The 27924-nt window shown below is 42.8% G+C and overlaps 1 protein-coding gene across 1 annotated transcript in view; it reads left to right on the top strand.

Annotated features, from left to right (window-relative positions):
• Window positions 1-20638, top strand: part of LOC147115594 (uncharacterized) — a 28090-nt gene extending 7452 nt beyond the window's left edge. The window contains exons 4-13 of the mRNA XM_085989607.1: window positions 3859-3987; window positions 5915-6046; window positions 6992-7120; window positions 8830-8958; window positions 10371-10499; window positions 14609-14737; window positions 15329-15457; window positions 16368-16496; window positions 17430-17558; window positions 18136-20638. Of these exons, the coding sequence (XP_085845733.1) occupies window positions 3859-3987; window positions 5915-6046; window positions 6992-7120; window positions 8830-8958; window positions 10371-10499; window positions 14609-14737; window positions 15329-15457; window positions 16368-16496; window positions 17430-17558; window positions 18136-18218 (1247 nt within the window). The 3' untranslated portion in view covers window positions 18219-20638. The remainder of the gene's footprint in view (window positions 1-3858; window positions 3988-5914; window positions 6047-6991; window positions 7121-8829; window positions 8959-10370; window positions 10500-14608; window positions 14738-15328; window positions 15458-16367; window positions 16497-17429; window positions 17559-18135) is intronic.
• The last annotated feature ends 7286 nt before the right edge of the window (window positions 20639-27924 follow it).

Here is a 27924-nt window from a genome sequence, read left to right as displayed (position 1 = left end):
ACTGTAATACAGAGAAATGATATTGGGTCAAAAGATCAGGATAATGAAACAGTTTGGGTGGAGATAAGGAATAATAAGGGGAAAAAAACACTAGTGGGCGTAGTCTATAGGCCTCCGAACAGTTGCAACTCTGTTGGACGGAGTATCAATCAGGAAATAGTTGAGGCTTGTAATAAGGGAACATCTATAATTATGGGGGATTTTAACTATCATATTAATTGAACAAATCAAATTGGGCAGGGCTGCCTTGAGGATGAGTTCATTGAGTGTATTAGGGATGGGTTTCTTGAGCAGTATGTAACTGAACCGACCAGGGGGCAAGCAACCTTAGACCTGGTCCTGTGTAACGAGACAGGGTTAATTAAAAATGTCCTAGTAAAGGATCTCCTTGGAATGAGTGACCATAACATGGTTGAATTCCATATTCAATTAGAGGGTGAGAAGGTTGGATCTCAAACAAGCATGTTAAGCTTGAATAAAGGAGACTATGAAGGTATGAGAGCGGAATTGAGTAGAGTGGATTGGGAAAATAGATTAAAGGGTAAGACGATACATGATCAGTGGTGTACATTTAAGGAGTTATTTTACAACTTCCAAAAAAATATATTCCACTGAGAAGAAAAGGGTGTAAAAGAAAAGACAGCCAACTGTGGCTAAGTAAAGAAATTAAGGATAGTATTCGACTAAAAACAAAGGCATATAAGGTAGCCAAATCTAGTGGGAGGATAGAGGATTGGGAAAACTTTAAAAGACAGCAAAACATAACAAAAAGATTGATTAAGAAAGGGAAGATAGATTATGAAAGTAAATTAGCAAAAAATATAAAAACAGATAGTAAGAGTTTTTATAGTTATATAAAAAGAAAAAGGGTGGCTAAAGTAAATGTTGGTCCCTTAGAGGATGAGACCGGGAAATTAATGGTGGGAAATATGGAGATGGCAAAAACACTGAATGAATATTTTGTATCAGTCTTTACAGTAGAGGACACTAAGAATATCCCAACACTGGACAAACAGGGGGCTATAGCGGGGGAGGAGCTAAACACGATCTAAATCACTAAGGAAGTGGTACTCGGTAAAATAATGGGACTCAAGGCGGATAAATCACCTGGACCTGATGGCTTACATCCTAGGGTCTTGAGGGAAGTGGCGGTAGGGATTGTGGATGCATTAGTAATAATTTTCCAAAACTCCCTGGACTCGGCAATGGTCCCGGCAGACTGGAAAACTGCTAATGTAACACCCTTATTTAAAAAGGGCAGTAGACAGAAGGCTAGAAACTATAGACCGGTTAGCCTAACATCTGTGGTAGGTAAAATTTTGGAGTCCATTATTAAGGAGACAGTAACAGGACATTTGGATAATCATAATTTAATAGGACAAAGTCAGCATGGTTTTATGAAGGGGAAGTCATGTTTGACAAATTTGCTGGAGTTCTTTGAGGAAGTAACATATAGGGTGGATAAAGGGGAACCAGTGGACGTAGTGTATTTAGACTTCCAAAAGGCATTTGACAAGGTGCCACACAAAAGATTATTGCTTAAGATAAAAAATCACAGGATTGGGGGTAATATTCTGGCATGGATAGAGGATTGGCTATCTAACAGAAGGCAGAGAGTCGGGATAAATGGTTCATTCTCAGACTGGCAATCAGTAACTAGTGGTGTTCCGCAGGGGTCAGTGCTGGGTCCCCAACTCTTTACAATCTATATTAATGATTTGGAGGAGGGGACCGAGTGTAACATATCAAAGTTTGCAGATGATACTAAGATGGGAGGGAAAGTAGTGAGTGAGGAGGACATAAAAAACCTGCAAGGGGACATAGACAGGCTAAGTAAGTGGGCAGAGATTTGGCAGATGGAATACAATACTGGAAAGTGTGAGGTTATGCACATTGGCAGGAAAAATCGTAGAGCAAGTTATTATCTTAATGGCAAGAAACTGGAAAGTACTGAAGTACAAAGGGATCTGGGGGTCCTGGTGCACGAAACTCAAAAGGTTAGTATGCAGGTGCAGCAAGTGATTAAGAAGGCCAATGGAATGTTGGCTTTCATTGCTAGGGGGATAGAATATAAAAATAGGGAGGTATTGCTTCAGTTGTACAAGGTATTGGTGAGACCGCACCTGGAATACTGCATACAGTTTTGGTGTCCATACTTAAGAAAAGACATACTTGCTCTCGAGTCAGTACAAAGAAGGTTCACTCGGTTAATCCCGGGGATGAGGGGATGGACATATGAGGAGAGGTTGAGTAGATTGGGACTCTACTCATTGGAGTTCAGAAGAATGAGAGGCGATCTTATTGAAACATATAAGATTGTGAAGGGGTTGGATCGGGTGGATGCGGGGAGGATGTTCCCGATGATGGGTGAAACTAGAACTAGGGGGCATAGTCTTAGAATAAGGGGCTGCTCTTTCAAAACTGAGATGAGGAGGAACTACTTCACTCAGAGGGTGGTAGGTCCATGGAATATGCTGCCCCAAAAAGCTGTAGAAGCTACATCATTACATAAATTTAAAACAGAAATAGACAGTTTCCTAGAAGTAAAGGGAATTAAGGGTTACGGGGAGCGGGCAGGAATTTGGACATGAGTCTAGGTTCGGATCGGACATGGCCCTGTGGGTAGCGGAGCGGGCCCAGGGGCCGTGTAGCCTGATCCTGCTCCTATTTCGTGTGTCTAATTCTGTTAGATTCAGGAGATGGTTCTGTGATAGTGGATTGGCGGTTAGGATCAGATCAGCCATGATCTTATTGAATGGCGGAGCAGGTTCGAGGGGCCGATTGGCCTACTCCTGCTCCTATTTCTTATGTTCTTATGTTCTTATGATGCCTACATTTTAAAATCCTCATCCTTGTTTTCAAATCCCACCATGGCCTCGCCCCTCCCTATGTCTGTTACCTCCTCCAGCCCCACAAGCCTTCATGATCTCTGCGCTCCAACTCTGGCCTCTTGTACATCCTCCATATTAATCGCTCCACCATTGGCGGCTGTGCTTTCAGCTGCCAAGGCCCTCGGCTCTAGAATTCCCTCCCTAAACCGCTCTGCCTCTTTACCCCTCTCTCCTCCTTTAAGATGCTCCTTAAAACCTACCTCTGTGACCAAGGGTTTGGCCATCTGTCCTGATACCTCCTTCTGTGGCTCAGTGTCAAAAATGTCTTTATTGATTACACTCTTGTTAAGCGCCTTGGGATGTTTTGCTATGTTAAAGGTGCTATATAAATGCAAGTTGTTGTTGTTATATTTTATAAATTAGTGCTACTGGCTCAGAGCATTGAACAACACGAGTACATATTGGGAATTCTGGGCACAGAAGTCAGTGCACACATTGCATGATTTTCTGTCCATTCATCTTAGTAGACAGAAAATTGTGAGTGCACTGGGGGTACTAATTTGTGGAATCCACTGCTGCATTTCTTCAATCTACCTTTGCATTTCTTATCCGCTGGTTAGACCCATTTGAATTTGGTTTGGAAATTGTTGCCTCGTTGATGGATAAATCCTAAATCCTAGATCTGTTAGTCTCCACAACTTGGGATGTACACAAATTAACATGGGTTAGAACTTTATACATGGTCCTTGAGGCTCCATGGTACGCACATACACAGTCCAGAAGGCCAAAATGCAGTAGCGGGTGATTTTCTGAGGTTGGGCAGAGTACAGGAAGATTTATTCCTCATGCTATTGCTAACCTGGAAGTGTGGACAGGAACCTGAAATGAAATTATTCTGTTTTCCTCGGTAATGTCTCTCACCTCAATAGGCATAAAATTCACGAAACCAGTCATTAATATGAAAAAAAAATCTGCTTCAATAAAGATACTTTGAACAGGGTCTGACATTGCTTTGCTTCTCTTGCAGCATGCTTGCCTGGTTACTTTGGAGAGAACTGTGGCCAGAGCTGTGAGTGCCACCCTGGCATTGCCTGTAACCATGTGACTGGGGAATGTGGCTGTCCTGCCGGATTCACTGGCAATGGTTGTGAAGAAAGTAAGGAGGCATTAAATCCAAAGCAGTAGAATGATCCAGTTTGAACATCTTGAATTATGGTGCATTTATTTGATACATAAGGAACGTAGTGACATGTCTGAGTTTTACAATAGTGGAAATGGCCACGTCACCTTTTTCTGTCTCGCTCTAATAGTAAGGATCTACATTAATTGATAACTTACTATTTCCCTCAAGCTTTAGGCAGTCAATGACATTTTATGAATCATTGAGTTATGCAAGTAAGCAAATATCCTTTAGTTCTTGCTTAGTTTCAGAATTAATTGTAGTGCTTTCAGAACATTGGAAAAGTGACTCTCATCCTTTTCCAATCTAAGGAATAGCTGTTCGGTTGACAGCAGATGGTTCTTTACAGGCAGGGAGGCCGAATCTGAGAACAAGCCAACTTTTATGCTATCTTCCCTAAAGCAGCCTATTATAAGACCTAAGTAAGTTTACTGTGTGCAGTTATACACAGCGCCTGATATTCAGTCCCATTGACTGCAGTAGAACTGAATATAACAGGCGGCCAATCCAATACTGCCCGTGTTGCACCACAGCCCGAGACGAATTTCTAGCCCCCGTCTCTGTCAAGCCGAGGAATGGCTTGTGTGGCATGTTTAAAACCTAAAAGAAGGGATGGGGAAAAAACGGTAAAATGAGAGTGAAAAAGAAATGAAAACCAGCCTCTCTCAAAGGGAAGGATCGGCCTCAGGAGTGTGAGATACATTCAGATCTGATACATCTTTATGCATGTATTATTGTCCACATCAAAGAAGCTCGATTGTGCTAATTTCTCTAGACTACTGGGGTACATCTTAAATGTGATACTAAACTTTCATTGGCTCTATAAGTGTAAAGATGGTTAAAATGAATGTTTCCTGCTCATGTCAAATATTCAGTTGTCAACAGTAAAGCTTCATAATTTTAAAGCTTCCCTAATTCAATGTGTGTCAGAGTGCGGGCAGTGTCCTTGGATTCATATTAATTGGTCTTATATATTTTCCAAAATAATAATAATAATCCGCAACAGATGCTCCTTTATTGAGTTCACCTCTGCCCAGGCTCTGATTGCTTGTGGATAGATAGCATTTGCCACCTCACAAGCTTGGGCTAGATCTTGTATGGAATTTGGGATCCCAGCCCAGCCTTGTATTTTCACACACACAGTGAAAAAGTGGTAGGATGTCTGTGTATATTTTAAGATTCTGCTGTGTAGAGGATCCTTGACTCACCCCTGCCTCTGGCTGCAATCTAATGGATTTAATGATTAGTACTGACCATGAGTGAACTCTTCTCTTTCACCCAATATGTGCTTTACAGGATGATGACATGGAGTCACACATGGGCTATTCAGCATCAGACCAGACTGAATTGTTCCCTTTTTTAAATTCACTTATGGGATCTGGGCGTCACTGGCAAGGCCAGCATTTATTGCCAATCCTTAGTTGCCCTTGAGAAGGTGGTGGTGAACCGCTGCAGTCTGTGTGGTGATGCCAGGCGATCCGTCCGGTTAGTTACAACTGAGTGACTTGCTAGGCCATTTCAGAGGGCAGTTAAGAGTCAACCACATTGCTGTAGGTCTGGGGTCACATATAGGCCAGACCAGGTAAGGACAGCAGATTTCCTTCCCTAAAAGACATTAGTGAACCAGATGGGTTTTTACAACAATCTGATAGCTTCATTACTGATGCTAGCTAATTATTCCAGATTTATTTAATTAACTGAATTTAAATTCCCCAGCTGCCATGGTAGGATTTGAAGTCACATGCCTGGATCATTAGTCCAGGCCTCCTGGATTACTAGCCCAATGACATTATCACTACGCTACTGTTCCTACAATGTCACAGTGCTAATGCTGGTGTCTGCCAGGGGTTAAAACAGGCGGCAACGGTTCCATTGTCTGACTTTGCTTCTCTCTTCCTTTCAGATTGTTCCCCAGGTACCTACGGACAGAACTGCAATCAGGTGTGCCAGTGCTCTGGAGTGAATGAGGAGTGCCACCCTGTCACTGGCGACTGCACCTGTCTACCTGGCTACCATGGTACCCGCTGTGACCTCCGTATGTATTCATTGATCTTACAAAATGTATCTCCAGTTTGCAGTTTCTCTATCATGTCGTTGAAACAGATTCTGTTCTTTCTGTAGTTTATAAAAATCAGGTTGCAAAATCACTAAAAGTGAAAGTGTGGCTCATTCAATTCTATAATAATCCACCCAAAGGGTATTTTATAGCTCTAATAGTTTACAATTTACTTTTTTCAAAAGTATTACTAATTTGAAATAAAATGGTCCTCCTTTCAATAACTGAGATTGATATAAAGTCATGTTGTATCACACCCTCGTTATAAAATGCGCAATTATAACTGTTTTGTACATCTAAGGTTCTCAGTTGTAATAGTCTGTCGGTCATACAACACTCCTCAATATAAAATGCACAGTTATAACGTTCTGTTGTGCACTCATCATCAGTATAAGACTCTCCTTTATAATAATCTCTGTTATATACCTTTCGTCAGTATAAGGCTTTCAGTCCTAATTTTTACTGTGTACAATACAGCCAGTTAAAGAGACATTTCTGATTCCCACTGTCTTAACAAATATATTTATTGTGATCCTAAAGAGAAAGACAAAATATACATTAATAACTGTTCTAAAAAAAAGTTTCTTTTACAGTGTACTTAGCAGGTTGTTGTGGGCAAATTAACCTGCTATTTTAGTGTGGGCAAAAAATGATTATGTGAAACTGTGTTGGGTATGTGATGGGGATATAATCTCCTGTTTAGCCTCAGACACTAGAGCTAATGAAGTTGCGAGTTAATTGCTAATAAAATGTCCACTTCCAGCAGGATTGATTGATTTTTGCGTTTAAAACATTGGTGGGCTTTCAATTTACACTCGGGGTCGCATAAGATTGAGCAAAAATGTTAGTAATCTGTGCATTGGGCGTCTCCCAGTAAAATGATATGAAACCTCTTGAGTAAGAGTAAGTGGACTTGTCTTTCAGAATGTCTAGAGGGAACCTATGGACCCTACTGCCGAGAGAGCTGCAAGTGTCAGAACGAGGGTCAGTGCGACACTGTGACTGGAACCTGCAGCTGTCCTCCTGGGTTTATTGGAGCTGACTGCCTGATCAGTAAGTTGCACTAGTCCCAACCTTCCAATAGGCATCACCAGCGAGAATAGAGTGTGGCCGAAATTAAACAAGGACATTATTTTTGTAAATGTTCATGCTACAATGAAAACATACATACATTTGAGTGAAATTTGTACTTATTAGGATGATGACTGTGTTAAGACATGCAATGCTTTTAGTTAGGGTATTCATCATCAACATCAAGCATTCTGAGATCAGGTATAGCACAGATTGCATACTGGATAAAGCTCCCTCTATGGTGACTCCATCAGGCAGTTTCAGGTCAGTTACAATACCGGCTAGGTACAGGGTAAATTTTTCTTTATATATTGTCCCAACAATGTGCCTTGACCCTAACTTCAGAAGAACAGCCCTGAATACACCAATGGGACATTATTTGGAATTGGTGCTTCATATGTTTGGCCATTATCACCTCAGTTCTGAGACTACTTGAGATTGTTATAAATATAGGAGAGAGAATCAAATGTTAAAAATATTTTCATCTGTGGATTGACCTGGTATCACATAAGTGATGCAGTCACAGGTGCATTTAGATCGTAGCCCTTTCCAACCCTCATACAGTAATCTGTTGATCACATTAATAAGTACTGTAAAATGTAGGGTATAAGCTCTCTATTTTATAGTTACAATTTCAGTGAGATCCTACAATTTACAGTGGAGTATGCATAATATATAAAATATTCAGTATTCAGATAGAATATTCAGTGTCTGATAAACGAAAGGTGTTTTGCCAAGATAGTCACTGAGCTCACCTGAGCCTGCCCAGACTCATTTTATATAACACTCTTCCAGTTGTCAGATAGAGTATGAGCTGGATTCAATCCCCAGGTGCCAAATTTGAAATGACAATGCGTTACTAATAGTGTCATCCCGTACATCAGTTACTATGAGTGCCATTTCTCACTCAACAAAATCCCCAGAGAAATTGAAATGACTGAAGTATTGCTTCACCAAAGTACTCAAAAAATCTAGCAGCAACTTCCCTGGAAATATCTGTAAATTTCTGTTTCATTGCCGCCAGTAGTGAAACACATTTCAAAGTCCTGTACTGTCTATCCTTAAAGTGCTGTGCATCCAAGGGTCAGCTTAGAATGAAAGCTGGCCTTTGATATAATAGTCTTAAGCAGGATGAGCAGCATCCCTCATCCAGCTCATCACTCTCAGATAAAATGTCCAACCCAATGTTTTATTTTAGATTAAAACAGATTGTCTGGTCATTGCTGTTTGTGAAACCTTGGCTGCTGCCCACAATGACTACTTTGAAAGTATTTCATTGGCTGTGAAGCGCTTTGGGGCGCCCTGAGGTCGTGAACGGCGCTATATAAATGCAAGTTCTTTCTTTAACAAAAGGGACAACAAAACCTTAAATGATTGTACAGATTTGAGTAAATGTTGTGAAGCATTGCTCCTGGTGAGGGGCCTTACTGGATAGCATTGCATGCTACAGACCTGGCCCTACAGTGTTAAGTGACCTCTCTATGACCCATCCAGCGATCCTGCAGTCTGGGAGCAGAGCCTTACAAAATATACCCTATTGTCTCCAGCATCGGCTCAATCAGAGGCACAACACTGCTCACTCTCTCCGTTCTGATGTATGTGGGTGAATATGCTTATGTTAGTTCAAATTGATGTATTGAGTTCCAAACTTCACAACATGCACTTTCATCAACAATATTTCTCCCATCCAGCTTGTCCAGAAGGCTATTATGGAAAAGACTGTATGATACCGTGTCCCTGTGGTAAAGGAGGTCAATGCGACCCTGTGACAGGAAAATGCCAATGTCGGTCTGGTACAATGGGTTCCACCTGCCAGAAAGGTACTGCCAAGTGATTTATTCTAAAAACAGAGTCAGGAGGAGCCACTATATTCACAATACGATTATGAGGCAGAAATTCCGATCCCTACGAGTGAGTACGCGCTGTGTACTCACCCGTAGGATCATCGGAAATGCCAGTTTCAGGCATGCACTGCGCATGCGCTGGAAACCGGCATTTCCGATCTGTCACGAAAGCTCTTGACAGATCGAACGCCTGCGCTGGAGCAGGGCCTCTGCGGGTGTAAAGTTCTGTTTTTTGGAGACCCCCCACCCGCAGAAAACACTTACAATTCTTGTGCCTGTAAAAGCAGGCTCAAGGCCTGCTTTGCCAGGCTAAGAGTTGAAGAAAGTAAAAAAAAACATTTTTTTCCACTGATTTATCATTTTAAAATACTTTAAAGAAAGGTAAGTTTATTTTTAGCCCCGTTAAAAACTTAAATTATTTTTTTCAAAAATTTAAATTTTTGTTTAAAATAGTTAATTTATGTAATTTATAGCCATTTTAAATATGTGATTTAAAAAAAAAATGTATTTGAAGTTTTACTTATGGTTTTGAGGCTGATCTCTATTCCCTGCTCTGATTGTCTCCCCATGGCCCACGTGATCCCAGGGATGCTGCGAACTACCTGCGCCCCTGGGATACACGTGCCCTGCACACCAGCAGTTTGAAGAGGCACAGCAACAGAACTCTGCGCCTCCCGGGAGCCCTCCTGTCCAGGCGGAGATTTTTCCAAATCGCAGCCCTCCACCCGCGGGAGGCCTGCGAACGGAATTTCTGGGCCTATATTTTTTGGTATTTCTGAATTGGAAAAAAGTTCTAATCATTAACCTACAATAATTAATATTATTTCCCCTGCACAGTGCAAGACCCTTAAAAACAGACTCATTTACATATGGGCAAACATTTATATATGGGTAATTTGATCATTCTAAGCGACTGCCTGATGTATCCCACAGAGGTCAACGGGTCAAAAACTGGAAGCAGGATTCCTGCTTATCACTCAAAGATCACATTAAAGCTGGACAAGGGACTATATTAATACTGTGATTGCTTTTAAAATAATTACAGAGCCTTCTGCTTTATCAGGGCCTGCATTATAATACACACTTCTATGTTGGTGAGTGGAGCGTGTGCTTGAATGCAGCACCTAAATTTACTGTGCTGGCCAGTGTTACATTCAGGATGTTTTCTGCTCACCAGTACAGGAGCTTATTTAAACAGTGAAGTTCTGGTTGCATCTGGGACTCTGAAATTATTTTAAAATCTAGCAAGACGTGAAGCAAATTCTATATTGATGATATAAGGTAGGCTGTGCATATGAAGCATGGCATTCCGGCGGAGTCTAAATTTAGGTAGCTTAAGAGTAACTGTTTCTGATTGACTTGTTTAAAGTGCTGTTGTTTTGGTGCAGTGTGTCCAAAGGGAAGTTTCGGACAAGACTGCCTGGAGATCTGTGCCTGTCAGAATGGTGGTATCTGTAACCCAGAAGATGGGACATGTTCCTGTGGGCTTGGATGGACTGGTACCCATTGTGAAAAAGGTATGTTCACTGGTTAAAGATGCACTTCTTGTTCATGAGTTTCCAGATTCTAAAATACTTATTAATTACGGCACAGAATAAAAGTCAGTAGATTATAGCTACTTTAACTGCAATTCCAGCTACTTCAAAGAGAGTTGGACCAATAAATATTAGGTTCTTTTTGGAAGAAATGCATGGGGAATGCTTCTATATGGATTTGTCATCCAGGAGTCTTCAACAATGTGTCATAACACAGTTCATGATAAATTTGGAGTCTTATAACAAGGGAACATGAGCTATAATACAATATAGTAGGAAATTTCCAAAAGGCATTTGATAAGGTGCCACATAAAAGGCTACTGCACAAGATAAGAGCTCACGGTGTTGGGGGTAATATATTAGCATGGATAGAGGATTGGCTAACTAACAGAGAGCCGGGATAAATGGGTCATTTGCAGGTTGGCAAACTGTAACTAGTGTGGTGCCACAGGGATCAGTGCTGGGGCCTCAACTATTTACAATCTATATTAATGACTTGGATGAAGGGACCGAGTGTAGCCAAATCTGCTGACGATACAAAGATAGGGTGGGGAAGCAAGTTGTGAGGATGACACAAAGAGTCTGCAAAGGGATATAGATAGGTTAAGTGAGTGGGCAAAAATTTGGCAGATGGAGTATAATGTGGGAAACTGTGAGGTTATCCACTTTGGTAGTAAGAATAGAAAAACAAAATATTATTTAAACGGAGAGAGACTACAGAATGCTGCGGTACAGAGGGATGTGGGTGTCCTCGTACATGAAACACAAAAGGTTAGCATACAGGTACAGCAAGTAATTAGGAAGGCAAATGGAATGTTTGAAGGGATTTTTACTAGTCCTAGCCCCTTTAGGGCTACCCCGGATCAGGCGTATTTCACAGATGTTCACTTTCAACTAAAGTTTGAGGTAGCCAAATCCAAAAGATGCTTAATTGGGTCTAAAGGTCTGGACTATCTCTCCCTAAAGGAAAAGAACAACCCGAGAATGTTACCATCCTCCAGATAGCACTTTTAATAAGTTTAGCTAGACTGTAATGTCAGGGATATTATGAGGGCCCGGTAAAATCCCTCAGAATTCTGCAGCTCTTCACCAAAGAGTGTACAGAGATTGAGTTTGCGAGATTTTGATACAGAAAACTTGTGAGACAATTCTAAAAATATATAGAGATTTATTAAAGAACCAACATATAATTTACAGTTGGCGAGTCAATTGCAACATTAACAGTTCCAAAAAGAGAAAACCTACTTTCTTTTTAACAGAGAATCTTACTTTTAAATCTTAACTTTGCTACAGTATTACAGTTCTTAAAGTTCTTATACAGGATATCCATCAATATTAAATACCTTTGACCCCCGAGGTACAAAGAGTTGTAGACTACAGAGCCACCTCTGAAGTTGAGAATCGTTTTGCCCGATTAAAGCGAGTCTGAAATCCCATTTGAGAGTTTAATATTTATACCCTTTTCCAGTGGTATTTCCTTTAAGGTTTTCTGCTGATGCAAGTTAATTATCTCTATTCATCTTTCTGCTGACCTCTGCAACTCTTACTGCCACATCAGCCAGAATCTTGACTCATCTCCAGGTATTCTGTGTTGACCATATAAAAACGGTGTGAATAACAGGTGTTTCTTATTTTATGTCATCTTTATGAGGGCAGATGTTCCTTATCTTATGTGCCATCTTTACAAAGTTTGAATTAGAACACCTTATCCAGGGTGAACCATTGTTTTTGTTCCCAAAGGTCAGCCTGTCGGAGCCATGCACCTTTTGTTTCAATAAGGTTATTTATTCAGGGTCAACAACTGTCTTATCTCAATCGCCAGAATGCTTTCATAGCTATTTCATAGTTAGGTTTCTAAATTTCCAAGCCCAGTTTGTCATGTTTTAATAAGGCCAGAACTCCTTCCTAAGATAGTGTATTTTTCTAAATAGGTTATATGGCTTATTCCTTCACATGTTGGCCTTTATTGCAAGGGGGGTGAAGTATAAAAGTAGGGAAGTCTTGCTACAACTGTACAGGGCATTGGTGAGGCCACACCTGGAGTACTGCATGCAGTTTTGGTCCCCTTATTTAAGGAGGTAATATACTTGCATTGGAGGCTGTTCAGAGAATCATTTCTGAGATGAAAGGGTTGTCTTATGAGGAAAGGTTGAGCAGGTTGGGCCTATACTCATTAGAGTTTTGAAGAATGAGAGGTGATCTTATTGAAACATATAAGATTCTGAATGGGCTGGACAGGGTAGATGCTAAGAGGATGTTTCCCCTCGTGGGGGAATCTAGAATTAGGGGGCATATTTTCAAGATAAGGGGTCGCCCATTTAAGATGGAGATGAGGAGGAATTTCTTCTCAGAGGGTCGTGAATCTCTGGAATTCTCTACCCCAGACAGCTGTGATGGCTGAGTCAGTGAATATATTCAAGGCGGAGATAGACAGATATTTGAGCTACAGGGGAGTCGAGGGTTACAGGGAAAAGGCAGGAAAGTGGAGTTGAGGCCAAGATCAGATCAGCCATGATCTTATTGAATGGCTCGAGGGGCCGAATGGCCTACTCCTGCTCCTATTTCTTATGTTCCTTAACATTAAGTTGAGGGTGCACTGGATGTATATTGTAACATGTTATAAAGAAGGACTATGATGCAAATCTGTGTTATATTGAGGAGAGTGGTATATATTAGAGAGTATTATAATGAGGAGCATGGTTTATTTCAGTGAGGAGGGAGGAATGGTATAACAGAGTTACAGTGAGGGGTTGGGGGTGTCTATACTGAAATGTGAAAAGAATAATAATGGTATTGACCATGGACCCTGTATCCAGTGAGGTGTGGAGCAAAGGTATTTCCTCCTGACACCGCGATCATTCCACTTTGTCATCAGTTACAGAGTGACATTGCCAGAGGTATGGCAGCCACTGCCGGCCCAGCTCTCGGCCAAGGAGTGGTGCTGGGAATGGTGGGTGGTGCTGGGAATGGTGGGTGGTGCTGGGAATGGTGGGTGGTGCTGGGAATGGTGGGTGTTGCTGAGAATGGTGGGTGGTGCTGGGAATGGTGGTGGGGGCCGGGAATGGTGGTGGGTGCTGGGAATGGTGGTGGGGGCCGGGAATGGTGGGTGCTGGGAATGGTGGGTGTTGCTGGGAATGGTGGTGGGTGCTGGGAATGGTGGGTGCTGGGAATGGTGGTGGGTGCTGGGAACGGTGGTGGGGGCCGGGAATGGTGGGTGCTGGGAATGGTGGGTGTTGCTGGGAATGGTGGGTGGTGCTGGGAATGGTGGTGGGTGCTGGGAATGGTGGTGGGGGCCGGGAATGGTGGGTGCTGGGAATGGTGGTGGGTGCTGGGAATGGTGGTGGGTGCTGGGAATGGTGGGTAGTGCTGGGAATGGTGGGTGGTGCTGGGAATGGTGGGTGGTGCTGGGAATGGTGGGTGGTGCTGGGAATGGTGGGTGCTGGGAATGGTGGTGGGTGCTGGGAATGGTGGGTGGTGCTGGGAATGGTGGGTGGTGCTGGGAATGGTGGGTGGTGCTGGGAATGGTGGTGGGTGCTGGGAATGGTGGGTGCTGGGAATGGTGGTGGGTGCTGGGAATGGTGGTGGGGGCCGGGAATGGTGGGTGCTGGGAATGGTGGGTGTTGCTGGGAATGGTGGGTGGTGCTGGGAATGGTGGGTGGTGCTGGGAATGGTGGTGGGTGCTGGGAATGGTGGTGGGGGCCGGGAATGGTGGGTGCTGGGAATGGTGGTGGGTGCTGGGAATGGTGGTGGGTGCTGGGAATGGTGGGTAGTGCTGGGAATGGTGGGTGGTGCTGGGAATGGTGGGTGGTGCTGGGAATGGTGGGTGGTGCTGGGAATGGTGGGTGGTGCTGGGAATGGTGGGTGCTGGGAATGGTGGTGGGTGCTGGGAATGGTGGGTGGTGCTGGGAATGGTGGGTGGTGCTGGGAATGGTGGGTGGTGCTGGGAATGGTGGTGGGTGCTGGGAATGGTGGTGGGTGCTGGGAATGGTGAGTGGTGCTGGTGAGAAGGAACAGTTTTTCTTTGGGGTGGGGGTGGAAGTAAATAAAGATATTGCAAGACCGTATTGTGAAGGATTTCTTTTGTAACACAGAGTGTCCTATTGGGAAATACGGAACCAACTGCCAGCTGGACTGTTTGTGTTGGAATAATGGAACCTGTGATCGGTTTACAGGCAGCTGTCAGTGTTTGGACGGTTCCTACGGCCCTTTGTGTGAAAACGGTTAGTTGATTTACTTTTTACGCAGTCAAACAATGTGCATTGAGTGGGATGACATGTGAAACCCGGCGATATGCCTTAGAAATGGCTTGTTTGTGACTTGGTACCACTTTGAGAGGGTAGTCTGGTGAGGTGTGGGCTGCCCCAAGTCTGTATGTTGATGTGGAAATGATCAGCTGCTGTTCTGTGCCGTAACAATTGGATTTTTAAAAAAAGGTGCTTTATGTTTCGCATCACTTTCATAACGTGAACAGAAGTTAGTAGTTAATCTCCTTAGTAATAACTTTGGAGATTGCAGGTTCACAGTTTAAACTCCCCTTCACCTTTGGTACATTGATAATCAAAGAAAATGTTGCTTTACCTAAACAGCTTGCTGTGATCAAGACTTCAGTCCAATTGGAATAAATGAAGTAAAAAGTCATCACACAGAGCAAATTGACCCCTAAATAGTGTTGCCTGTGTAGAAACGTTGAGTTTATTAAGTTAGATATATGCTGTATTCCTTCATGTAACATGGTAGAATCAGGACTGAGAACTGTCTAATGTTAGTTGAGAGTCATTTTGACCGCTGTATTTCACTGGCTTCTTTCCTAGCTTGCCCTCTGGGGTTTTACGGCTTAATCTGCGCTCACTCCTGTGACTGTAAGCACAGTGCTGCTTGCGAACCCATCACGGGCCAGTGCATCTGTCCATCTGGTTACCATGGCGATCACTGTGAAAAAGGTAATGACACTTACGACTTTTTTGCAAATGACTTTGTCATACCGCTTGCTGATCAGGTATGAAACAGAGATTACTGATTAGCAATGGGTAATACACAGGCTGCAATGTAATGGAGGAGTTTAAGATGGTTAATCTGTAGAATAATACTTGGGAGAGAGTTACAGGCAGTAATTTAACTGAGGGACTTGTTTCATTTTTTTATACAGACTAGCGGATACCTGAGGAGTGGGATCTAACTGAGAGATTCTGACAGCTGACATATAGGGGTAGATTTTCATCTGGGCAGTAATCTGGTGGGGAAGATTGCATGCCCTTTATAGACCCCGCCTGATTTTCATTCCTTTGATTTCAATGGCGGGTTCTGTTAAGGATGTGTGATCTGTCCCGCAAGATTACCACTCAGGCCATGAAGACAAAAATCTGCCCCGCAGAATAATCTAATCAAGGGATTTAGATGAATTCCAAACAAATAAACTAGCCCTATTGCTCTGTAGCATCTTTTATCTTTCTATCATTCATCATTCGCTTAGTTTCTTCCTAGTTTCCTTCGTTGTATCTCCCTCACACATGATTGTACACGCACTCGATCTTGTTCACATTTGCATGTTCTCTGTCTCACTCTCGCACATGAACACATGCACACAAAGAAAACACAGGAGTCTTGTGACAAGATTATAGATATTAACTGATCTTTGTCATAGTATTTTATTCTGTCTAGGTGTGATTTTCTTTATCTTTTTGAAGGGAGAGCGATGTCTCAATGCTCCCAACCCCTCCCTCTATTGCTCAATCTCTCTTTAAAAGATACTAAATAACAGCATGTAACCGGAGAAGAGTCAGTGAGAAGCAGGGTGAGTTTTCATGCATTTTCCATGTGCTAATGTGTAAACATTGCTTTGTTATATGCTAGCTTGTGAAGTTGGACGCTTTGGGGAGATGTGCCTGCAGATGTGTGACTGTGAAGGCGTCACTTCATGCCATCCTGTAACAGGAAAGTGCCTCTGCCCACCAGGTAGAACTGGAGACCGATGTGATAGTGGTAATAATTCTTTCTGCATACTCAATTTTCTTGTGTTTTATCTTTGTAATAATAGATTACGTGATAGCATTCTTTGACTAATAAATTCTTTTGTATATCACACCGTTATGTGGTCTGGCAACTCTAGCTGTAGAACATTTGGGAGTAGATCAGTAAACTCTTGGAAGGACTTGGCAGCCTTGTGGGAAGCTTTGGACTCATTTTCAAAGGACACATTAGCTCTCATGGTAGACCATTGCTCTTTCATCCAGAGGGTCTGTTAGATCTTGTGGTGGAAAAATTGGCTTGCTTTTTACAGGGACTGAGAGCTCGAGTACTGTAGTAGACTGTTGGACTGCCATTCAGTGGGCTTAATTGGTCGAGTGGTAGAGTGTAGGCACTTTCATTTAGCAGATTAGCAGCAGAAAACTAGGTCCCCGTTCAGATTTTAGGAGTTTCAATCTTGGTCAAGAAATTCCAGCATTGCTTATCATTCAGAGGGCTAAAGTTCAAATCCAAGTTGTGGCCATCATAAATCAATAGTACCAGCAATAATCTACAGGGTTGACATTCAGAGAGATCATAATTGAATCTCAGATTCATCTGACTCAGCGGAATGACAAATATAAAATTGGGTCTCCGTTCAGTGCTTTGGTTTCAATCCCACTCCTGCGTGACTTGTTCCTCACTTGTTCTCGGCCTGGCTGCTAGGCTGAGCACTAAATGGCGGTGGAGAGGTTTACCTCGTAAGGGAAGAGGGCCAGAGGCCAGAGGTATTTCTGTTGGCTGATAACAGAGCAATATTGATAAGTAGCACAGTGAAATCTGTAATCCCCCTGAACAGTCTAGCCTTCCCTTCTATTTGCTAAAATGTAGAAGAGAAAGGGACTTTTTGAACAAATAAAGCTTCACATGTAGATTCTCAAAGTACTTCTTCATTTTGTTGTCCTCCAGAATGTAGAACCAACCGATACGGACCTAACTGCTCCTTGACTTGCCATTGTGCTAACAAAGCGCACTGTAACTCTCGTAATGGAAACTGTGCGTGCTCCTTCCAGTGGATGGGGCCTACTTGTGAAGAAGGTATTGTTACAACCTGGTTTAATGTGACAATAGCTCAACCAACACCATCAAAAACAGATTAACAGAGTCATCTCATTTGCATTTATGGGACCTTGCTGTGCAAAAATTAACTGCCAACATAACAACTGTGACTGCCTTCGAATGTAATTCATTGGTTGAGAATTGCTTTGGGACATCTTGGAGACATGATAGGGAGCTACATAAGAGCAAGTTCTTTTCTCTCTTTTTAACAGCTGTCCCGTCAGCAATAGAGAAAAAAAAGAATTTATTCAGTACAATAGTTTAATATTATGGTGTATTAACAATGAGGATGCTTGCCTTAATACCAGGTATATATAAGAAATTCCATAGTTAAAAAAATATTCTATTTTTCTAGACATTATTTTGATTATGCCTGATAATTATGGTTTAAGATGAGCTTTGCAAGAAAAATGTTCCATGCTTTTGAAGTAGAAAAGGTTTTTCAATCCTTGAAGGGTTATCTGCTTTAGAAATTGTATGGTTGTCATTTTGAAGTTACCCAGTAGCCACGGATCTGGAATGTAAATAACAAAAAACCTTTCCTGCTTCTTTGTAGGTGGTCCTTCTCAACTTCTGAGTCCCCATGAGCGTGCTCAGTCACAAGGACATCATCTGCAGAGAGCTTTCCATCACTCATAGTTGAGTCCAGGATTCTGCCTTTCTGAGAAGAGATTGAATTTGTTTACAGCTGAAGAGTTACTCAACAAATCAGGAAATGCTATGAACTATGGAGTAACAAACCTGAATTTATCTGCACATCTGTACAAGTGACCCAGACGGATAACCCAAGGGTCCATACTTTATGTCACGAATCGTATGACATCCCGTGGTCATTTCAACATTCTGATTATAATCTGGAACACTTTAAGTTCCTGCAAAGAATGTTGTGGACAGGTACATGTTGAGAACTGGTCAGCTCTTGGTGCTTTAAAATGTTTCCATTAAGGAAAGATTAAAAATCTCATACAAAGGGAAAAAAGAGACCGTGCAGTAATTAATCATGAGAAGCTCTGGGAGTTTAATTCTGTTGCAACAAAAGGGCTCACAAATGTGGTCGAAGTATGTTAGATTATCTAGATGATTGGATGAAACAAGTTTAAATTGCTACACAGACACGAGCCAATTCTATGCACATTTTGACATCATCGTTTTGAAACAGTATTGCCGCCCAGTCCTCTTTACACCTGTTGGTTTGTTCCTCACCCCATTTGCAATCATGGTTTTATTATCATAATGTAGTGATCAATCTTGATCTGTTATTTTGAGCGTATCACCAAGAATGGAGTTGAGGTCGATGATCAGCCATGATCTTATTGAATGGCGGAGCAGGCTCAAGGGGCCGTTTGGCCTACTCCTGTTCCTATTTCTTATGTTCTTAATCTTGTTGTCTGGTCTACTTTGAAGCTTGATATCATGTACAAGTGCACCCAAGTCTGCTGATGTCAGCAGATGGACAGAAACCATCAACAAGCCCTGAGGTTCTCTGATTTCATTGCAATGAGGGCCTGGGGGAGAGTGGGGGCTAAGGAGGGAGCTGCTCAATTTCAAGGGTTGAAAAAGATATTCACTAAGAAGAATACATTTAAAATAATACACTAGGAGCTCTGTAACATGATTGTGACCCTAAACAGCCACCATGAGTACACAATTCTTAAAAAAAAGTTTCTATTTGTCTGCTGTATAAAGTGATCTTTTGTTGTTTTTATTCCAGTAGCTTACCCTCCTAACATAATCTGTATTGCAATCATTCTGTTTCTGCTCATTCTGGAGCGCGCTGGGACTCCAGAATGCAGGTTGACATTGGTGTTTAAGCATTGTGTCTCCACTCCTGGTCCTTTTTAATGAATGGTTTTGCTTTGCAACAAGTTCTATGTTCAATGACAGATAGAAACAACTGTCATACTGCAATTAAAAAGAAAGATTAATGTCTATACTTATGGGATTTTGGTAATTACTTCAATTTTGCTGTCTGCTGGCTTGGATTCTCTTGGTTCAGAAAGAATCCACATTCCTTAGTGTGGCTGGAAATGCCATCGGCGGTCAGTCTCCCTTTTGTTAGTGTTGGTGACTGCAAGCAATCAACTAGCAATTACCTCAATTATTTTGATTATTTATTTGATCACTTCAGACCTATGGACGAATGTTCCCCACCTGGAGGATACAGATTCACATCATTATTCCTAAGACTAGGCTATCAGAGGCAACATGTTCTCTGATGAGTGTCAAAGATCTTTGAAACCTGAGCTGGGGTAACCCAGCTCTCACATTGGAGGGATGTCCCACAGGGTGTCTCTGGAGACAAGGATTGAGTGACAGCCCCATACACAGGCAGAGAATATATTTGGCAGTCTTCTTGCAAGTCATCAGTTTTCCCTGTTCCAGTGTACTGCAGCACGAGTAAAGATGAACGGGCAGGTCGGCTAAACCTCATGTAAAAATTTTGTGTTAGAAATACTGGTCCTGGATCAGTATTTTGGGGAGAGCTAGCAAAATGTTGCGCTTTTTTGTAATAGAGCTCCGAGCTCTATCAGTCTTTTGCTACTCTTGAAATGTTACGCTTAATAAGCCTGATTCACATTTTATAGCCTAACTCATGGTCTGAAGGAATGCTTTTGCTTCTGCTATTGGAAAACCTAGAGGCCACGAGAAGTCTTTTATCATTTCCATTGAGCAAGTTACAGTAACAAGGATGCTCTGTTTGACTCTTGACCAATGAAATGGTACCAGATATTGTGGACATAGAGGGAGGGAGGGCTCACTTACAGGAGTCGTCCTTGACACTGAGCACAAGAGAGCTATCTGCTGAAGACCTAAAATTGTAACAGTCAGTATATGCTGTCCTCCAGGCAGCAACTGAGATCCACTTCTCCAATAAACTAACTGTGTAAAACCTTTGATCCTTTCAATACACACGCCAACTTGTTAATGGTCTAACACAAGACCATTGCACTACTGAAGTGCGAGGAGTGGATATAATGCTTAAGCATGGCTATGACATATTGGAACACTCCAAAATTCAGAGTGACAAAAGGACAGTGCCAGCAGATATTAGGATATGGGGTGGGGGTGGGGAATGGGAGGTGGGGAAGGAACAATTGTTGGAAAAAATTAAAAGAAAATATAATTATACATAGGATTACAACACAGAAACAAGCAATCCAAGCAGTCCATGTCGATGTTTACTGCACACGAGCAGTAATCCTAATCCCACGTGCCCATCCTGTACTAATATCCCTTTAGTCCCTTTGCTACAACCATTTATCTAATCTATTCTTAAATGTTGACATGGTCTCTGCTACAATCACTAACTCTGTTAGTGCATTCATAGCCTCACAAACCTCTGCTCTCTGCCCTAAATATCTTACATTTAATCTTATATCTGTGTTCTCTCATTATATATCCCTCAACCACTAGGTACAGGAAACTCTCGTTTAAACGGCACCTAAATATCCAGAATTCTCTATTAACTGGCAAAATTCTCACTCCGAAAACAACACCTCAATAACCGGCAATGTTGCCGAGTCCGAGTCCGAGCCTCCCGCGGTGGCCGAGTTAGTCAGTGGGGGTAGTTCTCCAAACTGCCACTACTTGGCTTCTTGTCACTGTCAGAAGTCGGAACACCTCAATACCCCTGTAACAGGAGTCTGACTCTCCCCGCGCTGCCGGTAGTCTCTTCTGATCCGCCATTTTACAGGGGTACTGTGTGTCTCCCACACTGCTGGTAGTCATTGCATTGCATTACCCTCAACTGGCATTACTGTACTTAATCAAGCATCTTCCACCATCCATTTAACACAACATTCTGTAGGCGAGTACCCAATTACTGTATACTGCACATTTCTTGATTTTTTTTATTTTTCTTTGTTAAAAATAGCCTCAGTAGATAACCCTCTCCGTCATCCGGAATTTTTGATCAACCGGCAACACGCCAGTCCCATCAGTGCCGGATACCGAAGAGTTTCCTGTAAAATGCCTGTCTCTATCTGCTATGTCCCATTGCTTCATAATGTTAAACACCTCTATTGAATCATCTCATAATCTCCTTTGTTCTAATGAAATCAGCCACCTTTTTTGGTATTTGTATTTCCTCATAACAGGCAACATCCTATTGAATATGTGCTGTTCCTTCTTTGTTGCCTCAACATCAACTATTGTTGTAGTCTGAAGCCTAAAACTGTGCAATGGTCATCTTATGACTTCATATAGACTCAACATTACATCTCAACTTTTATAGTCTATACCCCTTGCTGTAAAATTCAATATTCAATTGCCTTTTTAATGCCTTTATCCACTTGAGGTGCTGCTTTTAATGTCTTGTGAATCTGAACCCCCCAAATTCCTCTGCTCTTCCAGCATCGCCCAGCCTTGCCCCATTTAAAGTATAATAATTACTTTTATTTTTTAACCAAAATGTAGCATTTCATATTTACTGACATTAAATTCCATCTGCCACTTTTTGGCCCATTCCACCATCTTATCAACATCTCCCTGCAGCTTCCTTTGGCCTTCAGAATTATTTACTATGCCTCCTATGTTATCATCTGCAAATTTGGACAACCCCTCTTCTAGCCCTATACTCAAATCACAGTGAACTGAAGCAGTTCTAGCACAAAACCCTGTGGGGCATCTCTGCCTGCTTCCAACCACTCTGAGAAACTTGCTGCTCTCTGTTTCCTCCTTTCTAATCAGCTTTCAATCCAATTGTCTACCCTTCCCCTAATTCCATACTCTCTAATCTTCTCCAATAACCTCCTGCATGGTGCCTTGTCAAAGGCTTTCTGAAAGTCCATATGCACCATATTAATTGTGCATGGCAACCAAGTGGATCGAGCAGAAGTGTGAGCTGATTGTGCTTAGGGTTGCAATTACTTTTTCAACAGTGCTGCCTGAAGAGTATGTACATGAAGTATAATTGATAAAATATTGGTTTTGATTAAGGAAAACTATTCTGAAGTCCTGATAGGTATACCAGGTGCAGATATTAAAGTATTCAGCACAGTCCCTATGCTATGTATGTGCACTGATTCACCCACAGGTTTCAAAACACATTTACAAATTCCAGATGAATGTACTGCTAACTTCATTTCCATTCACCTTATATCCAGAAGAATCAACCAAAAGCTCTTTAAAAACATGAATATATGGGGCTGGATTTTGATACTGGAGGCGTGTAGGAGGCAGGACTACAACTTTTGGGGTTGTAGTCCCGCCTCCATCGAGTTGTGGCCAACCCACGCGATTTTCACTTGATTGACCTTGTTGAGCCCGCCCAGCGGGCTCAGCAGGCTAATTAAGGACCACCCAGCAATAGGTGATGTCACAGATTGACATTTCATCTGTCAGGAGCTTTTGACAGATGAAATATCAGCATTTGATGGCTCTTTGAAGCTGTCAAACACTGACAATCTGTACTCTAAGTTAATTCCTTCCTCTCAGGCTGATTTAGAGATCTCTCCAGAACAGAAAGCAGAGGCTGCAACTTTTGACAGCTCGCAGCCATTCTGCTTTCTGTGCCGGTGAGATGAGAGACTCCCGAGACCTGAAGGAAGGAAGGCTGTAAAGGTAAGTAAAGGTAATTAAACTTCTTTAAACACTTTACACACACCAAACACACTTACCTCTGCACTCATGCACCCATCACTCACCTGAACACCGGACATCTCGAACCCTCCAAGCCCTTCAGCCCGACGGTCCGCCTCGCTAACTTGGCGTGGTTTGGAGCCGTCGGGAATCCCACACTTCAGGAATAAAAATAGGGATTAGGCTAAAAACTGCCTGTTAACTACCTGTTAACAGGCAGTTAATTGGCACTAATCCCCTTCCCCCCTCGGGGAGGTGGCTCCCAGCACAGGTCGGGTATCCGCCTCCTTTGAAACTGGCATGGAGGCGGGTTGGGGGCGGGATGGGTTCGTGCCCCCCGATTTCGCGATTTTAACCCCCCACATGCCTCCAATCCTGCCTCAACGGCCCAATGAAAATCCAGCCCCATGTGTCTGTGTATACTCTTACTTTGATGCAATATTAGATAGAACAATAATTTGTTTGTACACTGATCTTTTGAGAAGATGTATCCGAGTGTAAGAGCTACTAACAAAGGAACTATTCAGATTACAACGATATGGCTTGCTGGTTTCTAACAGTAGCTCTTCAGCTTGACTGTAAGCTAGTGCAGTGTTCTTTGCTCATCAGAGCTCCACTTGGCACTGTGGAAAATTTCAAAGATATTGCATGGCCCAGCAGATGGACACTCAAGCAAGCCACATGTATGACAACCTGTTTTATTTATCTGTGTTTAATCCTTCAGATTGTATTTGTGTTGTATTAATGCCTGTGCTGTGTATGCTTGATTTCTTTTTTTATAAAAGCGTGTCACTGTAAATACGTGCTGTATTTGAAATATTAACATGGAAATTGATTTACTCAGCTGTGAGGTTACACAATAAAGAGGGCTTGTAATGCCAGGATGGTAGAGAGAAGCATCGCCTGTTATTAGTGTAGGATGCTTCACTTTTATTTTGAAACTATTTGATGCTGGAGCAATGTTAGATCTAGGAATCGGATAATAAAGTCTGTCAAGTCTCCCATATTGGATTCAAGGAGTTGTGTAACAAATGCTTCTGCCTTAGAAGTCTTTAGCATTGCCTTGTAAATATTACAGTATTTACTAATTGTGATAGTGATGTCTAGTGGCAACATAACTATATTTCACCAGTATTTAATTTTTAATCTTTTGGGCACATTTGTAGCAGGAATAGTCATGAAGAACAAGGGATCAGAGAGTGAGAAACTGGAGGACCTGATACACCAAGATAGGATTGCTTAAGTCTTTTTCATGGAGTCTAATTAGAATGGCTGCTGAACACTTGATGCCTATGATTCAGTATGACACCATCCTGGACCAGGGAAATGCAGACTCTTGCCTCTACTCTCCCTGTCCTTTGACTTCCTGCTGTTTCTATGCTGTTATGTTTTATAACTGTGCTGATGGTACATGGATGTACAAATTTTACCAATGACCAGCTTATAATAATGTTTACAGAATCGTATACCGACTCTAACCTGTGCAATGATGAATGGTGCCCCTTTAGATTAGTGTGGAGGTTCAACTAAGGAAATCATGGTGGCTTTACAGTCCTCTCTGATGATAACTGGGCTCCTTAGAATTCATTGTGGGGGATCTTTCAACTTCACCAGGGGGGTGGAAAACCTGCGGTATCAGATGAGCCCCACCCGATTTTCTTTTCCATTGACTTCAATGGAAAGATAAATCACGTGGGGTGTATAAAGGGTGGACAATCTAATCCCGCCGTTCTTTCGCCCCTGCTGAAGTTGAACGTTACCCCCACTGTGTCTCGGATCTCCTGTACATTGTCTTTTCAATCGAATAATGCTGTTGAACTTGGTGCTATTTTTATACACAATTGATAAATAAAGTGACGAGTCATATTTTCAAAAAAAAAACAATGTTGTTAACTCCTTGAATTTCACTAGACATGGAAGACACCAGATAGTTATTCCCCTCCCACACTCAACCTAACTGGCTAAGAGTAAGCAGAAAGAAAAATCAAAGCGTGGTTAATGCGATCTAAAAGAAAGAAAGACTTGCATTTATACAGCGCCTTTCATGACCTCAGGATGTCCCAAAGTGATTTACAGCCAATGAAGAACTTTGAAGTGTAGTCACTGTTGCAATGTAGGAAACGCGGCAGCCAATTAACACACAGCAAGCTCCCACAAAGAGTTGCAAGATAATGACCAGATAATCTGTTTTAGTGATGTTGGTTGAAGGATACATATTGACCAGGGAGAACTCTCCTGACGGGGATCTTTTATGTGCACCCGAGAGGGCAGACGGTTTAACGTCTCATCTGAAAGACGGCACCTCTGACAGAGCAGCACTCACTCAGTACTGCACTGGAGCGTCATGTGCTCAAGTCTCTGGAGCAGGACTTGAACCCACGACCATGAGAAAGGAAACACTTGTATGCGTAACAGGAAAGTAAGGGGTTAGATAGTCATCTTTACCACCTGGGTGTTAAGCATCACCTGGGCAGAGCACAGAGAGGAGTATCTGGTGGAGAGGAGATTTTTTAAAATTACATTTTCTTTTGGGCCTGTAACTGGCTCACCCTGTGCCACATACTATTCCTAGTTAAGAGGGCAGGCATGAGGCCTACTTTGCTTGTCCTGCTATGAAAGCTTGAGCTGGTCTAGGTTGAGAAACCAGCGTTGTTCTTCACAGTGCATGGCACCATATGGAAATATTGTTAACAGCAGTGATTGTTGCAGCAGATTTATAGAGAAACAGGTGAAATATGTACATTTCCTACTCAGAACTCTAGGATTCCTAATTCTACAGTTACACAAGAGACTGATTATTGCACAGGGTTTGCGAGTTCAGTCTTATGCTGATAGCTAAGAACAGATATGTTCTACGTAGGCAATGAGAATAACCCTAGTTTGTCTACATAAATTCTCGGTATGCACATTACATTTTACATCCAATAATCTTTCTACAGAAGACGCGCACATTTTATAATACTCCATAACCTAAATTCTGCTTGGATTTGCATAGATGCATATGCAACACTTGATGCACATTAATGCAGCAATGATTTTTGGATGCATTCCATGACCCATATTTGATATTCCATTGCTTGAGTCAGCGCACTTTGTGTTAACATGTAATGTGTGCACCACTCAACTGTATGGAGACTGCGAATGATGCACCCACTGCAATAAAGGAATTGTGGTGTTGCTGCTGCTGCAGACTAGGGCACTGACCAACACAATAGAGACTAAATGACTCAGAACTGGACACATGGTAGAAAATAAATAGAAATTGTTTGGCCCTAATAACAAAAAGCTCAAAATACAAGTTACTTCTAAAGTATGGGCAAATAAAGGGGGTGAAGTATCTGAATTCAAGTGATAACATGGGGTAAAGGGACAATGGTGTTTTACAGTAAGAAAAAGGGTGGTTACAATTCTTTTTTTATTCGTTCATATGCGGGCATCGCCGGCAAGGCCAGCATTAATTGCCCATCCCTAATTGCCCTCGTGAAGGTGGTGGTGAGCCGCCTTCTTGAATCACTCCAGTCCATGTGCTGAAGGTACTCCCACCATGCTGTTAGGGAGGGAGTTCCAGGATTTTGACCCAGCGATGATGAAGGATCGGCGATATACTTCCAAGTCAGGATGGTGTGTAACTTGGAGGGGAACTTGGAGGTGGTGGTGCTCCCATGCGCCTGCTGCCCTTGTCCTTCTAGGTGGAAGAGGCCGCAGGTTCGGGAGATGCTGCCGAAGAAGCCTTGGCGAGTTGCTACAGTGCATCTTGTAAATGGCACACACTGCAGCCACGGTACGCCGGTGATGGAGGGAGTCAATGTTTAAGGTGGTGGATGGGTTGCCTGGATGGTGGCGAGCCTCTTGAGTGTTGCTTGAACTGCACTCATCCAGGCAAGTGGAGAGTATTCCATCACACTCCTGGCTTGTGCTTTGTAGATTGTGGAAAGGCTTTGGGGAGTCAGAAGGTGAGACACTCGCTGCAGAATACCCAGCCTCTGACCTTCTCTTGTTGCCACAGTATATATGTGGCTGGTCCAGTTAAGCTTCTGGTCAATGGTAACCCCTCAAGATGTTGATGATGGGGGATTTGGCGATGGTAATGCCGTTGAATGTCGAGGGGTTGTTGAGATTAACTTATCTCTGCTCTTTCAAATAATCAGGATCGAGTGCAAACCAATATGGTGGGTATATTGGCCTAGAAATTCATTGTAGCCACTTTTGGGGCGGTAAAGTCGGGCGGCCGCTAAAGTTTGCGCCCGGCGCAAAATCGAGGCCACTTCTCCGATATTCATTAGCTTCGCCCTAAGAGTTTGCTCGAGCGCTAAAACTGGCGCTGCACGCCTCTCTTTAGGCGCTAAGCCGGAGGTGCTGAGCGAGAGCGCCGAGGCCGGGCGCAGCGCAGGTGCGGCCATCTCGTGATTGACAGCAGACACCCTGGCGCCGGCCAGCTCTTAAGGGGGAAGGGTCGACTTGGTCTGCTGCCACGCCCTGGATAGTGGAGCCCTCCAGCTAGGCCTGAACACTGCTGCTGGACCCAAATAGCGCCTGAAGCCATGCAGAAGGCCCGTGAACGAGCGCGGCGCTTCTCAGAGCTTGATCTGAGTGTGCTGGTTGGTGGTGTGGAGAAGAGGCGCCATATTTTGTACCCGGACAATGGCAGGAAGGCGCCGGTCCGCGTCTACCGGAGAGCCTGGAGGCATCTCGCCAGCAAGGTGTCAGCCAACAGCGAGGTCCCCAGGAGCGGTGTCCAATGCCGCAAAAAGTTTAATGACCTCAC

The sequence above is a fragment of the Somniosus microcephalus genome, chromosome 6 (genome assembly GCF_052327205.1).
Source record: "Somniosus microcephalus isolate GS21.2 chromosome 6, FLI_Smic_1.0, whole genome shotgun sequence".
NCBI lineage: Eukaryota > Metazoa > Chordata > Chondrichthyes > Squaliformes > Somniosidae > Somniosus > Somniosus microcephalus.
The sequence above is the reverse complement of the archived record's forward strand: the minus strand, read 5'-3'. Positions and strand labels throughout refer to the sequence as shown.